Genomic DNA, 14,033 nt, shown 5'->3' on the forward strand with positions numbered 1-14,033 from the left:
TAGAGAGCGCTCACGGCTGGTATGAAAGGAGCAAGAAAGTGAAACTTTGCACACGCGAAAGAGAACGTCCGCGCACATCCAAATACTTGTTTTAAATGCAAAATTGATTTTCGTTCGCTCGCAATATTTTCTTATCTGCGAGACGAACATTTCTCCGCAAAACTCAGTTCACGCGCGTGCGAAATGCCCTTTTCCACGCTCAAAATGTGATCTTGCGCGCGCAGAATTGTGACCGAAATCTCACCCCATACCCAGTCCGGCCAGGGCCGGCGGGTGCACTTCTGCCGCTCTAGGCGAAAAACAATTGTGCCGCCCCTAGGGCTGGTCCGAATACCATTTTTGAGCTTCGAAGCTTCGGTAGTAATGAACATCGAATACTTGAAGCTTCGGGCAGAGGGACAGCCTTCTCTCTAATAAAGGCAGGAATCTCTATATGTCTGTCTTTCTGTTTGCATTTTGATTATTTGGAGAACCGTTCATCCAATCGACTTCACAAGGGAGTGCAGTATCGCATTTGGTGCAATATAGATGGACACACGAGACGCAAAACGTTCAGAATTTATAAACTTTTAGTATAGCCTACAGAACAGCGCGAGCGGAAGCGGCGCACCTCACGCGGGCAGGGCTTATTTGCTTATTAAACGCACACTCACAGGTCTGTTAACTTAAGCAATAGGCTACTTTTAAGGTAGTCTAATATTTTTCTGATTAAAAAATTACTGACACAGTAAAGGGTAGATTTAAATAAAGAAAAACAAAATTTAAATAAAGAAAAACAAAATTTAAATAAAGAAAAAACGAAATTGAAATAAAGAAAAACAAAATTTAAATAAAGAAAAAACGAAATTGAAATAAAGAAAAAACGAAATTTGAAAAATGAAATTTAAATGAAGAAAAAACGAAATTTAAATAAAGAAAAACGAAATTAAGTTAAATTAAAAACGAGATTAATTTAGATTGATAATAACGGGTAAAAAGGCTAATACATTTTGTTTCTGTTATTCTATTTTCCACTATGTCAAAGCAACGCAGCTTAACCCAAAACACAACCCAGCAAACATTGGTCCGACGGCAACGTCGTGTCCCTGGCCAAAAATAGTCGCGGTAGGACGGCATAAATCGGTATAAACTGTGCCACCGAGATGTTGTAGCAAATCTCGCGATATTGCAAAATCCCACGATATGATATATTATCTCGCGATAACGCAGCCATTTTCCCGTTTTTCTACAACCATGAGGCGAGCAGGATTTGAGGGTGCATTGTTGTGTTGCCGAATTACAAAAAATCTGCTGTTGGGTAAGTACATTTTGTATTATAAATGTGACATTAGACATTTTTGTTATTACATTTTGTTATAGGTCGCGCTGGCGCGACCGCATGGCCAGCAGCGAATGGTAAAAAAAAGAAAGCGGAACGAAACTGTGCTACTCGTTTGTGCTTGACGGACCGTTTATTAGTTCGGACCATTTCGGATATTTCATGAGTCAGGAGACGTGTTGTGCATAAATGTTAACATATCCCAAAACGTTTCTGTGATTTACTGTGTTTATATCTTACACTACCATAAAATTAACTATTTGTGCAGGTGAGGTAATGCACAATGAAAATAGACAAGTATCAGGAAGGAGACTACCAGATTGCTCACCTATGGCCTCAGCTTTAAATACTTAAGTAAGTAATGCTTTATGGCCGTGTCTTGTTTTTGCATAATGAATATAAATTCTGTCTGTATGCAAAGAATGAATCTTCTGTTTTTGATAATATTTGGAATGTATTGTGAGTGTATTATTGTCACTTGGAGGGCAGTTTATGTGCTCTCTATATTAAGGCAGTTAATGGCTCAGGTTTGCTCTGTTACTAAGTTGCTCTGTAACCATACTCTGAGATTACCATTTTGTAATCACTTCAGTGAAATTTTTAAAACGTGATTTGGTTTGTTGTTCTTGACGAAATTACATTAAGTTGCAATTTTTCTTTCAGGGTCACATAACGAACAGCCATCTGTCAGACGTAGAATTCAGGAATCCTTCTAAAGGCCATCTGGCAGAACCAAAGAGACATTGCATTTGTTTCTTGTTTAATGTCCTTCACAAAGGTGTGTGTGTGTTTTTCTTTTTCTTTTTTTTACCATATAGTTATGGTGTTTATTGATTAAGGTGTCCTTTCTTACCTTTAATATTTTTCACCCATTTGTTTTTAATGTCTATTGTCTCCAGTTCCAAATTCTGCATTATCATCCCAGTCCCAGAGGACACCCCATTGTATGTGAGAACTTTGTGATTTGCATCTTAATTTATACACAATATACCTTAAATACAAACATACATTTTTCTAAATAATTAGAAGCCTATAATGTCTGTCATTGCTCAAGAAAAAGCTAAAGTACAGCCAGCTAATTTTATAGTAACTAAACTAATGCAGTATTACACTGTGAAGTGTACATTTGAACATCAGTCTTATCACTTCACAATTTAAAATATGTAGACCAGGTGTAGCCAACCGAAGAGCCACTGCCCTGCTTGTTTTCCAACTATTCCTGCCCTTCCAGCTTCTGACTGACAGCACACCTGATCCATTATTAGTCAGCAGGAAGTAGGGCAGGGATAGTTTGGAAACCAGCAGGAGAGTGGCTCTCGAGGACCAGGGTTGGCTACCTTGGATTTAGTCATTGTGAATGATTATTATATGGCTACAATAGTTGACTATATCCAATTGGATTACAAGAAGTCTAAATCTTTGCTACATCCACAAAGTAGTTAAAATAAAACAATATTGTTTACTGTTTTTATTTAACTACCCTCTTATTTAAGTTTTTTGTGTGTTTTGTTTTCATTAACAGAATTTCCTAATGTTGTCTTGCCTCTTGACCGCTGCATTCGGGAGAGAGCACAGAAGTGAGGGTATGTATGTTAATGGTCTTTTCCAGCCATGGGGTTGTCCTATCCAAAATTGAATTTACATTTGACAAATCTTTACATTTTGAAATAGCTGGCACTAGACCCTCAAGGAGCGCTTACCCCATGTCAACTGAAAGTGAAAGTAAGAAATATTATATATTTCTAATTATTGTGAACAGCGTGATTTTTGTTTTGTTTTGTAAGATAAAATCAGAGATTGATTTGGTAAATATGGATAATGCTCAAAGACTGAGATGGCTGTTCACATGTGAAACATATAAATTAACCAATTATCTTGAGAAAGCCTGGGAGAAGAGGAAAAAAGCTCTTTATCGAGATGATCTGTAGACGAGGATTTGTTTGTATATGCTGTGTGTATGCTGTTTGTGAACATACAAATCATTCGGAGAAATACATGAATACAAAAATATATACATACACATACGTGTATGTGTATATATTTGTATTCATGTATTTCTCCGAATGATTTGTATATGCGACCGGAAGATGTTTGCTAAAGTTTGTGGTGTCTTGTAATCCCATGTGGGATGGGGCAAATGTTTGGCATGACACAGAAATAAAATTTAACTAACTATATATGGTGTGTTTAAAACACTGGCTTATTTGGATTTTGTTGTCAACCTTTGTTAGAAGTACAAGTATTGAATGATTATTGATACCATTGTTTTTGCTCGTTGTCAATTCAGTCTCCCCTGAATTGACCTTTACTTGGAATTTTTTTTTTGAGGTGAAGTAATCCTGTGTAATTTCTTTCACAGAATCATGTCAAATGCCTTAATGGCGTTTTAATTTTCAATGTGAGCAGTGGTGGCCAAATTGAAAAGAAGTCATTCAACGCTACACGAACGCTTTGTACGATGTAATTCAAGGTAATTTTGGTCTTATGACATTAAAAAAAAAAAATCTCTTGTTCCTTGTCTAATATTAATGTAATTTTTATTGTTAACTTTTATCTATTCAGGGGACATTCTTTAAAAGACCACCTGTCTTTATCAGAAATGTCCTTTTCACTTTTACAGTTACACACGTAGTGAAGGGTCGGTCTTAAGGGCTCAGTATTGGAGAGGGCAAATGCTGTTTTTTTGTTGTTGTTTTTTTCACTATTCGAACACATTTAATGCAGAACATCTTTTATTTGCATAAGATTATTATGCAGTAAAATAACATGGTTATTTTCTGACATTTTCAACAAAAAAAGTATGTCATTTACCTAGAAATTAGCCTTTTTCTTTTTTTTAAACCATATTCTCTTTCCTCAGATGCTGTGATGAGGTGGAGCCCAAATGCTACAGACTCAGACATTGATGCAGCAGTGGAGGAACACCTGAAGAACGCTCCAGGAACAGCTTGGGTGGATTTAAAAAATGAGCCATAAACAAAACAAAAACCACAAAGCCATAAACAAACTTCATAGACTCTAAACTTTTATTCATGGCTGTTTAACAGTAATGCAAGACTGTTAGTAACTGAAACTTAGTACTGCCACAGCTCTGACTTCTGTTCATCAATGATGGCATATTATAGAAAGACTCTAAAAATAGAATGCGTTGACTGTTCCTGTACTTGTTATATTCTGGTTTGATTAATGTCTGCTTAACCTTAATGTTAAACTGTTAGAGAAAATGCCATTACCACAGAATTTACCACATTGTACTATTTCTATTATCTTTTTTGAATAGTAGCTGTTTAACAACTGGAAGACATTTCAAATGTAATATTCACAATAAAATGTTGTGCTAAATTATAGCACTCTTTTTTTTTGCTTTAGTCCACAAATAATGTGTTGATGTACACGTGATTAAACGGTTTTATAGACGTTCAGGTCTGACCGGACCGATTTTGGACCTTTTTAGAACCTTTGTCAAGTTCAGATGTGTAAAAATAGCCTAAATGATTGCCTTTCACGATGTTACACAATATTGGTGTGATTATTTTATATGCAGGATTATATATACACATACATTTGGCAGCAACACATCTTATAAACATCCAGAAAAAAAAAAAAAAAAAAAAACCCATTTAGACGTCCAGGGACGCGCAAAAAAGACGTGGAATTTACGGCCAGAAAAGACGTGGAATTCACGGCCAGATGACGTCAAAGACGTCGGTTCAACTTCCATTTTGGAACTATTTTTCAACCATGACGGGACGTGTCGGACGGACGTCTTTTCAACGGTCATTACACGTCCAAATGTTTGCTGGGGAAGCTCCTCCAGCTGAGTCCCACTCTGAATGATCTGGAGGAACTGTCCCCTGTGGAGGCCAGGTAAACGTACTCGGTTACTAACGTAACCTCGGTTCTCTCTAGAAGAGGGAACGAGTACTTGCGTAAGATATCGTACGCTAGGGGAAAACCTCTTTTCCTCGAGATATTGAAGCCAAAAATTATCCTTAATTTTGCAATAATGTAAAACGCATTGCAGCAGCATGCAGACATGGGCGAGACAGCTCGCGCGCCCATTGGCTGCTCTGCGGCAACTGCACCAGCCTATCGATAGAGGCTCCTCATGACGTCAGAACCAATGAGGGCGCTTCGCGCCCATTACGTCATGTCCCGCCGAAATCAGGTGGGGCCAGGGCTATAAATACGGCCCAGAGAGGCTGGTTTGGTCAGTTTTTTCATCGCTGAAGCGAATCAGAACATGACGCATGCACGGCAAGATACGCAAGTACTCGTTCCCTCTTCTAGAGAGAACCGAGGTTACGTTAGTAACCGAGTACGTTCTCTTACGAGAGGTCTCTCGTACTTGCGTAAGATATCTTACGCTAGGGGAACACAATGTAAAACGCCGTGCGTGCTTGAGACATAACACTAAAGTCCCAAGGGCAGGTGCCCGGGGCTCATACAGTGCCTAATCACAAGGGACTCACAGAGAATCCGGGAAGAGGGGCTAGAATAGCATCATTCCTGTAATATGGAGCTCTGATAAGAGCATGTTATATCAAGTGTTCCACACAGCCAGGGCGAACTCGGCCTGGACTGGTAAATATGGGGGACTTACGCACTGCCCACAGGAGTATACAGACGATCCGTGATCAACGCTCTAGCAGTTTCAGCATCCCGAGCCGATAGCATCGGGCGGGGAATACTGAAAAATTAAACCGAGAGCAACCTAGCTTGCAAAGCGGGAACCTCGAGGTTATAAAACCTTATAAATGTAGACGGGGAGGCCCAGCCTGCCGCCATACAGATATCTTGCAAGGCAATCCCACTGGACCAAGCCCACGACGAGGCCATGCCTCTTGTGGAGTGCGCTTTGACACCTATCGGGCATTGCAGGCCCCTGGATGTGTAAGCTAGCGCTATAGCATCAACTATCCATCTGGATACTCTGTTTTGACGCAGTTAGTCCCTTAGAACGTCCGCTGAACAAAACAAAGAGCTGCTCTGTCTGTCTGAAAACAGATGAGCGAGACACATAGGCCCTTAACGCCCTGACCGGGCAAAGGAAGCCTGTGTCCCCTTCCTCTTCAGATACCGGCAGGGCCGACAGGGAGATCACCTGTGCCCTAAACGGTGTATTGAGGGATTTAGGAACATATCCGTGCTTTGGTTTGAGTATGACTCTCGAGTCATTCGGCCCAAACTCCATACACGTCGCGCTCACTGAGAGCGCTTGCAAATCCCCTATGCGCTTCACTGAAGCGAGAGCCAGAAGAAACACTGTTTTGAAAGACAAGAGTTTCAGGTCTATTGACTGTATTGGCTCGAATGGGGCACCTTTCATGGCTTCCAGAACCGTGGAAAAGTCCCAAACGGGAACTGAGGGTGGTCTGAGAGGGTTCAGCCTCTTAGCTCCTCTAAGGAAGCGAATGACCAGATCGTTCCTTCCTAATGACTGGCCAAGCGGTGGTTCAGCGAACGCTGCTATGGCCGCCACATAAACTTTGAGCGTGAATGGGGTTCTGCCCTTATCCAGAAGCTCTTGTAAAAAGGAGAGAACCTCTGGCACCCCACAGCGTGAGGGTGAAGTGCCACTCGCTGTACACCAGCTAGTGAACACAGACCATTTGAGGAATAGAGCCGCCTCGTAGATGGAGCTCTAGCCTGCGTGATCGTGTTTAACACTCCCGCTGGGAGGTTAACGGGTACCCGTTGATGGCCCACGCATGTAGGGACCAAAGCTCCGGGCGAGGATGCCAGATCGAGCCGTTCGCCTGCGAGAGGAGATCCCTCCTCACCGGTATCGGCCACGGGGCGGTACTCGTCAGCTGCATCAGGACTGGAAACCAGACTTGGTTTGTCCAAAATGGGGCGACGAGTAGCACTGGGCATCCGCTCTCCCTGATTCGCTCTAACACCTGGGGTGGGAGCGTGACAGGGGGAAACGCATAGAGCGGGCAGTGGGGCCAGACGTGAGCCAGCGCATCCCTGCTCTTGGAGAAGAATTCCTGACAATGAGCGTTCTCTTGAGACGCAAATAGGTCTATTTCCGCTCTGCCAAATGTCCGCCATAGCATTTTGACTGTCTGTGGATGTAAAGACCATTCTCCTGTCGGCAGATTGTTTCTGGACAGTCTGTCTGGTCCCACATTCAGATGGCCGGGCACATGCGCTGCCCTGAGCAAGCGCAGACTGTGCTGAGCCCAGACCAGGAGGCGTTCCGTCAGCCTGTGAAGGATTCTGTATCTGATACCTCCTTGGTGATTTATATAAGCCACCACTGACATGTTGTCCGAACGGACCAAGACGTGGTGTCTTTTTTTATCTGGGGACAAAAGCGCCTCAGCGCGTTGTCGACTGCCATCATTTCCAGGCAGTTTATATGCAGAAGCTTTTCCCGTTCCGACCACTGGCCGAATAACGGTCTGCCCTCAAGCAGCGCTCCCCATCCCGAGGTTGAGGCGTCCGTAGACACCACCTTCACACTCGAGGAAGTCCCCAGGCTTACACCTGACTGGTACCAGTCGGTCACTGTCCAAGGTTTCAGAGCTGCGACGCATTTCTGATCGACCTTGAGGCGCGCGAGACCGGAGGTCCAAGCTCTGCGCGGCGCGCGCTTTCAACCAATACTGCAGCGGGCGCATGCGAAGCAGACCCAGCTGAAGCACTGAGGATGCTGAAGCCATGAGACCCAGCATCCTTTGAAACTTTTTGAGCGGGGCTAAAGCGCCGTGGCGAAAAATCTCTGTCATGCGCTGAATACTTAGTCTGCGCTGCGGCGACAGCTGTGCTGTCATAGACAGCGAGTCCAGATCTGTGCCCAGAAAAGATATTTTCTGACTGGGAGACAGTGAACTCTTTGCCCAATTGACTGTGAGACCTAAATTCTCGAGGTGATAGAGTAATATGGTCCTGTGTTCTATGAGCTCCGACTGTGATCGAGCTAGAACCAGCCAGTCGTCCAAATAATTCAGCACTCGTATGACTCGGAGCCTGAGGGGTGCGAGCGCTGCATCCATGCACATCGTGCATACTGATATGCCTGGCCCTCGAAGGCGAATCTCAAAAATCGCCTGTGACGTGACGCTATTTGTATTTGAAAATAAGCGTCTTTCAGATCTATCGACATGAACCAGTCCCCTTGGCAAATTTGCGAGAGGATTTTCTTGGTCGTGAGCCCTCTGAACCGTCGTTTCAGAAGTGCTTTGTTTAGTCGTCTTAGATCTAAAATGGGTCTGAGACCCCCGTCTTTTTTTTTTTTTTGGGGTACCAGAAAATATCTGCTGTACATGCCCCCTTTGCTCTGAGCTTGTGATAGGGGTTCTATAGCCCCTTTGCTCAGTAACTTCGCTATTTCGGCCCGAAGTAGGTGTGCTACTTCCTTTTTCACCGTAGTATCGATTCGCGCCGCTTTGCGTTGCGGGCGTCGACCGAACTGTAGCGAATAGCCTCTTTCTAGAATGTCTAGCACCCACTTCGAAACCCCGGGTAGCCTTGCCCATGCGTTTGCACGAATGGCTAGGGGTTGAATGTGAAGCGCGCTCTGGTCGCTCAGCGACAGAGGGGCTTCAGTGTGCTGCAACATAAGCGTCGCGCTTATGACATTTGAGGCAGGGGGCGCGCTGATAACAGCGGGCAGATTGCCCGCGCTCGACTCCTCTGCGGTGGTCAACCGAGAGGGGGAGGGCTGGGCGAGTCCCGTAAGACCTGTCATGTCTATGTGTGAATGTGGGCGTGGGATAGCGGGCACATTTACAACACTGAGAGTATTGTCTGCCTGAGCAGAGCAAAAATGCATGTTGGTTTCGTTTTACAGAAACCTTGAGACATGCAGAACGTAGTGTTTGTGGGCACTGGGCAGTGGGCACATTTACCACGTTTAATGCGCAATCGATCTGGGTCGATTTCATGTGCGCGAGCCCTGTGCGACGGGCTGTGTTTCTGTGTAGGAATGAGCACTGGGCAGTGGACATTTTGTCTACACTCATAACACCATCGGCCGTGGCCGGAACACCAGAAAATACACTCTATGGGATTTATCTGGGTAGCCGTAAAGCGGCGTTTGTGTGCAGGCAAGTGGGCTGTGTCGCCGACTTGTTTACTGCAGAATACACTGGAACAGTCGCATTTACTGGAACTGAACGAGCGAGAAGTTGCCATAGAAACAGAGAGCGTCAACATGCTGGCGTTCGTTTGCAGGCGTGCGTGCATTACAACAGGCTCGCTCACTGCAGTATGACATTTCCAGTCGCCTGAACTTCAGAGGGGAATGAGAAATAGAATTCGGCCCGGCCGCAGCGGGACATTAACACTCTTTTCTCCTTTCGCCAGTGACGCACGGGAACCATAGAAACGGTGTTTGGGTGCAGGCGAGCGGGTTGTACAACGCGCTCGTTGGCTGCAAAATGCACATCTGCAGTCGCCTTTCAGGGAACTGACAGAGCGAAGCATTGGAGGCATAATTAATCTGCCGTTAGACCGAGATTCGAACCCCGGTCTCTCGTGTGAAAAACCAACAATTCCGCCACTGAGCCACAGCGGGGAACACAAAGGCTTTCAGATGCACGAGCATATAAGAGCGTCAACATGTTTTCTTCGGCGTTTGCTTGCCGGCGCTGCAATATTTATATTTCCAGTCGCCTGATCAGGGAACTGAGAAATGTGTGAGAATATTGAGGTCAGTCCAGCTCGGACTAAAACACTATTTTCTCCTTTCGCTGGTGATTGACGCGTGAATGGGGCACAGAGGCAGGGTAGCTTTCTTGTACGTAAAGAAAATCTAACCCCGACCGTCCGCTTCCCGCCTCCCCTGTGAACGGCGCATTTTGCGCGGCTCGAACAGAGGGAGAGAGAAAGCTAGCCCCGTGACCGTCCGCTCCTGACATCCCCTGTGAACGGCGCGGTTTGCGCGGCTCGAACAGAGGGAGAGCAGGTATCATCCTCCAAGCAGGCAAGGCAAGCGGGCGCACCGGCGAGCTTTGCGGGTTGGGGGGGGAAAGGGGCGTCTTGAAAAAGACGCCCGGCTCTTTTAGTGCAATGAGAGTGTGTGTCGCGGCGGCGAACACACACACATACACAGAACACAGTGGCAGAGAAAAGGATATGTACGCCGGAAAGCGTCAGCAGGAACGGCGACTGAAGGCGGCGAGTTGTCGACCGGCAGCTTCAGATGCAGATTAATCCCGCTGGGTGCTTGACTCAGACGGCGCGGCTTCCTCTCAGGATCCAGCGATGCGTGAGCCCGCTGAAGAGATAAAAAACTGACCAAACCAGCCTCTCTGGGCCGTATTTATAGCCCTGACCCCACCTGATTTCGGCGGGACATGACGTAATGGGCGCGAAGCGCCCTCATTGGTTCTGACGTCATGAGGAGCCTCTATCGATAGGCTGGTGCAGTTGCCGCAGAGCAGCCAATGGGCGCGCGAGCTGTCTCGCCCATGTCTGCATGCTGCTGCAATGCGTTTTACATTATTGCAAAATTAAGGATAATTTTTGGCTTCAATATCTCGAGGAAAAGAGGTTTTCCCCTAGCGTAAGATATCTTACGCAAGTACGAGAGACCTCTCGTAAGAGAACCATTCGATTTTACACATTGTTAGTTTCCCAGTGCTTTTACAGAGCTGATCATGGTTTAATTGTATTTTATGAATCCCACATTAGAAGTTTGAAAAGCCTTCTCGAGGAAGATGAGGACGTCGTGGATATACTCTTTTTGGATTTCACAGTAATACAGTCTATATTCACTTGTATAAAAGTGTACACAGCTGTTGTTTAAATGCTTACATGAGCCATTTACCTCTTTCAGGTCAAAGGGCAAGAGCTCATTCCAAACGGAGGTCAAATACCAGTGACCAAAGTTAATAGGTAGTGTACCACTTGTTTAAAGCGTAACTCTCCCCAAAATGCAACCTAGGTTCTTTTTGTGAATCTACCCGAGGCAAACTTTCATTTAAAAGCAGAATTAGGATGGAAACGCCACTTTTAAGATTGACCGTATTTTCATTTTAGTTTCATTTCAAAACCTTTCTTTTTAGTAAACTCTGTGTACACAAACAATGTTCTCAATGCTCGAGTTCATGTGAAGAGCCCCTGGTGATACTTCGAGCAAAGCTTCATGTTGTGTCGAGTCTTCTTAGTGTTTTAAAAATAGCGTATTTTTATGCTATCATAGTCGTGCCCCAAGCACTCCCATTCAAAAGACAATTTGACCGAAAACGAAAATACGGTCAAACTCAAACCAAAGTTTGCCTCGGGTAGATTAACAAAAAGACCCTAGGTTGCATTTTGGCAAGAGTTACGCTTTAACTAACCTCATCCTTCCCTCGCACTTCGTAACAAATAAATCGCAGGTAAAAATGACCCGAGCCCCTAAAATTCTTCTTTTTTTCTTCAGAAAGCTTATTTCATTTCATTTTAATAATAATTTTTCCGACCGTCTGTCTGTCTATCTATCCGTCCGTCCATCCATCTGTCTATCTATCTTAACTCTTCAAGACGGACAGACTTTTTGATTTTATTACACATCTCTCAAGCTTGTCTTGATTTTTATTTCTTTTTTGCAGACAGAAGTACGTGGACTTGTATGTGGACTTTGTTTTCAACAAGTCTGTGAAGAATCAGTTCAAGCATTTTTCAAGAGGTTTCTCTGAGGGCTGCCCGCTCGATATCTGGAGCATGTTCCACCCTGAAGAACTGCAGGAGCTTCTCCACGGCTCCCCTAAATATGAATGGCAGGAGCTTCACCAGGTACATGTATTAGCAGAACTTGCACATTTTTTAAAAGAATTTAACAAGTATTTAAGACTTTACCTGCTCTGTCTTCAGTCTGCTTCCTATGAAAGATGTTCTGCCTCTGATGAGCTTATCAAGAACTTCTGGACTGTTTTCTTTGAGTTCTCTGAAGAGAACAAGAAGAAATTTCTGAGTAAGCTTAAACATGAATTTATTTATTTAAAAAAAATGTATGCATCTACAACATCATATGGACATTTAAGGATTGTTATTTTTATTGCCTCACATCCTCGCTCCACCTATTTTTCTTCAGTGTTCTTGTATGGAATGGACCGTGCACCTGTGGGAGGTTTCTCAAAGCGTCCTCTTAAGATTCATCAGTCAGACGGTCCTGATCCAGATCACCGTTTGCCAGAGGCTCAGACCTGTTTTGGCAAATTAATTCTTCCCACATACAGCAGTATCAACACACTTCGCAACAAGCTAGTACATGCAATCCACTTTTGTGAGGTTTTTGGACGAGAATGAACATCAGTCGATCTTCCAAACCTCCAAGGTTCCCCAAAATATACAAAACTAAGTGTATGTTGCTAAAACTTGTAGGTTATCTGGTTTTAAAATGTTACATGAACTATGTGATTCTTTCCCTGAGCTTCTTTCAGTCACAAGTTTGAAATATAGATGCAGCACAGCTCAGTCGATTTAAATATTTATCTTAAAACTGTAAATAATTGTAAATGAACAGTATAGATGTCAGAGCTACAGTATGGATATTGTTTTTTATATATTTTTAAATGACCTTTCATTGGATGACCTTTCATTGTTCATGCGTTACAAATGTGAGAATAACTGAACTAAGGTATTTTGTCATTTTTATTATCATATATAATATGATGCATTGATGCATGTATTCTGGTATGTCACCTCATAACCTTATTGTATGTCCTGTTATTTGGTGGTTCTTCAAACATTTAAATGCGTAAATAAATAAAAAGATATGTTGTTGTAAATACTATTTCATTATATTTATCTTATTGCGGTTTTTCTCAATTGCTTTGACTCAATTCTGAAATGAGAATTTTTTTCTCTCAAAACAATAAGCTTAGATTTCTGAACAACAATTTGTTTCTTTTTCACTTCAGATTTTAATTTCTCATTGATTTAAGCAAATTGCATGTTTTGGCACATGTATGCAAAAGTGTCAGTGTCAACAAAGAAAGCAAAAACATGACATTTGAAAATATTGCCATGGTGAAAACAAAAAAAAAGAGAAACATTTTGACCAGTGTGGCTCACACACGATGGCAAAAGCACTTTTTGTTTTGGTGGCATTGGCCAATTTACTGACACAATAACTAGCATGAAATAAACGTTTTGGATGTTACATTTTGAAGACATGATGCAATAGAATTGTTGCAGCAGAAACAGTTGTGACATTTGCACTTACAGTTTAGAGAATTTTACGACTGTTTAAAAAAAAAAAAATTGAAAAAGAAGAGATGAAGTCTTATATAAGCAGGTGTTTTTTTCTGACTTGCGATGCCTTCGCTAAATGCAATACCAGCTTTATCCAGCAGACGTCAAACTTGTCCTGTTTTTGGTGGAGCTCGTTTATGGGGTGAGATTTCGGTCACAATTCTGCGCGTGCAAGATCACATTTTGAGCGTGGAAAAGGGCATTTCGCACGCGCGTGAACTGAGTTTTGCGGAGAAATGTTCGTCTCGCAGATAAGAAAATATTGCGAGCGAACGAAAATCAATTTTGCATTTAAAATAAGTATTTGGATGTGCGCGGACGTTCTCTTTCGCGTGTGCAAAGTTTCACTTTCTTGCTCCTTTCATACCAGCCGTGAGCGCTCTCTAAGCGCAGACGGCTCGCTTGCTCAACACAACCCAGCGTTACAATATGCCATAATTCCAGCCAATCAGAGATGAGACTGCTAAATTCTGATTGGCTGGCTTGAAAACCAATCACAAGACTCCCTGCATCACCTACTGCG

The 14,033-nt window shown here is 43.3% G+C and overlaps 1 protein-coding gene and 1 long non-coding RNA gene across 3 annotated transcripts; both read left to right on the top strand.

The window, feature by feature from the left end:
- Nucleotides 1-1,156: 1,156 nt before the first annotated feature.
- LOC309494160 lies at nt 1,157-4,165 on the top strand. Of its 2 annotated transcripts, XR_014204236.1 has the most exons (5): nt 1,157-1,672; nt 1,982-2,096; nt 2,218-2,262; nt 2,841-3,040; nt 3,678-4,165. It is a non-coding gene; the product is annotated as an uncharacterized lncRNA (long non-coding RNA). The 2 variants fall into 2 exon arrangements; XR_014204237.1 differs by lacking the exon at nt 3,678-4,165 and having other exon boundaries at nt 2,841-3,544.
- A 159-nt stretch (nt 4,166-4,324) lies between these two features.
- LOC309494157 (ubiquitin-protein ligase E3A-like) lies at nt 4,325-13,260 on the top strand. Its single transcript, XM_082163397.1, has 6 exons — nt 4,325-5,185; nt 10,964-11,027; nt 11,109-11,167; nt 11,866-12,049; nt 12,128-12,227; nt 12,348-13,260. Exons 4-6 carry the CDS (start codon nt 11,978-11,980, stop codon nt 12,560-12,562), a joined length of 387 nt encoding a protein of 128 aa, XP_082019523.1. The 5' UTR covers nt 4,325-5,185; nt 10,964-11,027; nt 11,109-11,167; nt 11,866-11,977; the 3' UTR covers nt 12,563-13,260.
- Nucleotides 13,261-14,033: the final 773 nt, after the last annotated feature.

Source organism: Leuciscus leuciscus (assembly GCF_965113295.1).
Source record: "Leuciscus leuciscus genome assembly, chromosome: 3".
Taxonomy (NCBI): Eukaryota; Metazoa; Chordata; class Actinopteri; order Cypriniformes; family Leuciscidae; genus Leuciscus; species Leuciscus leuciscus.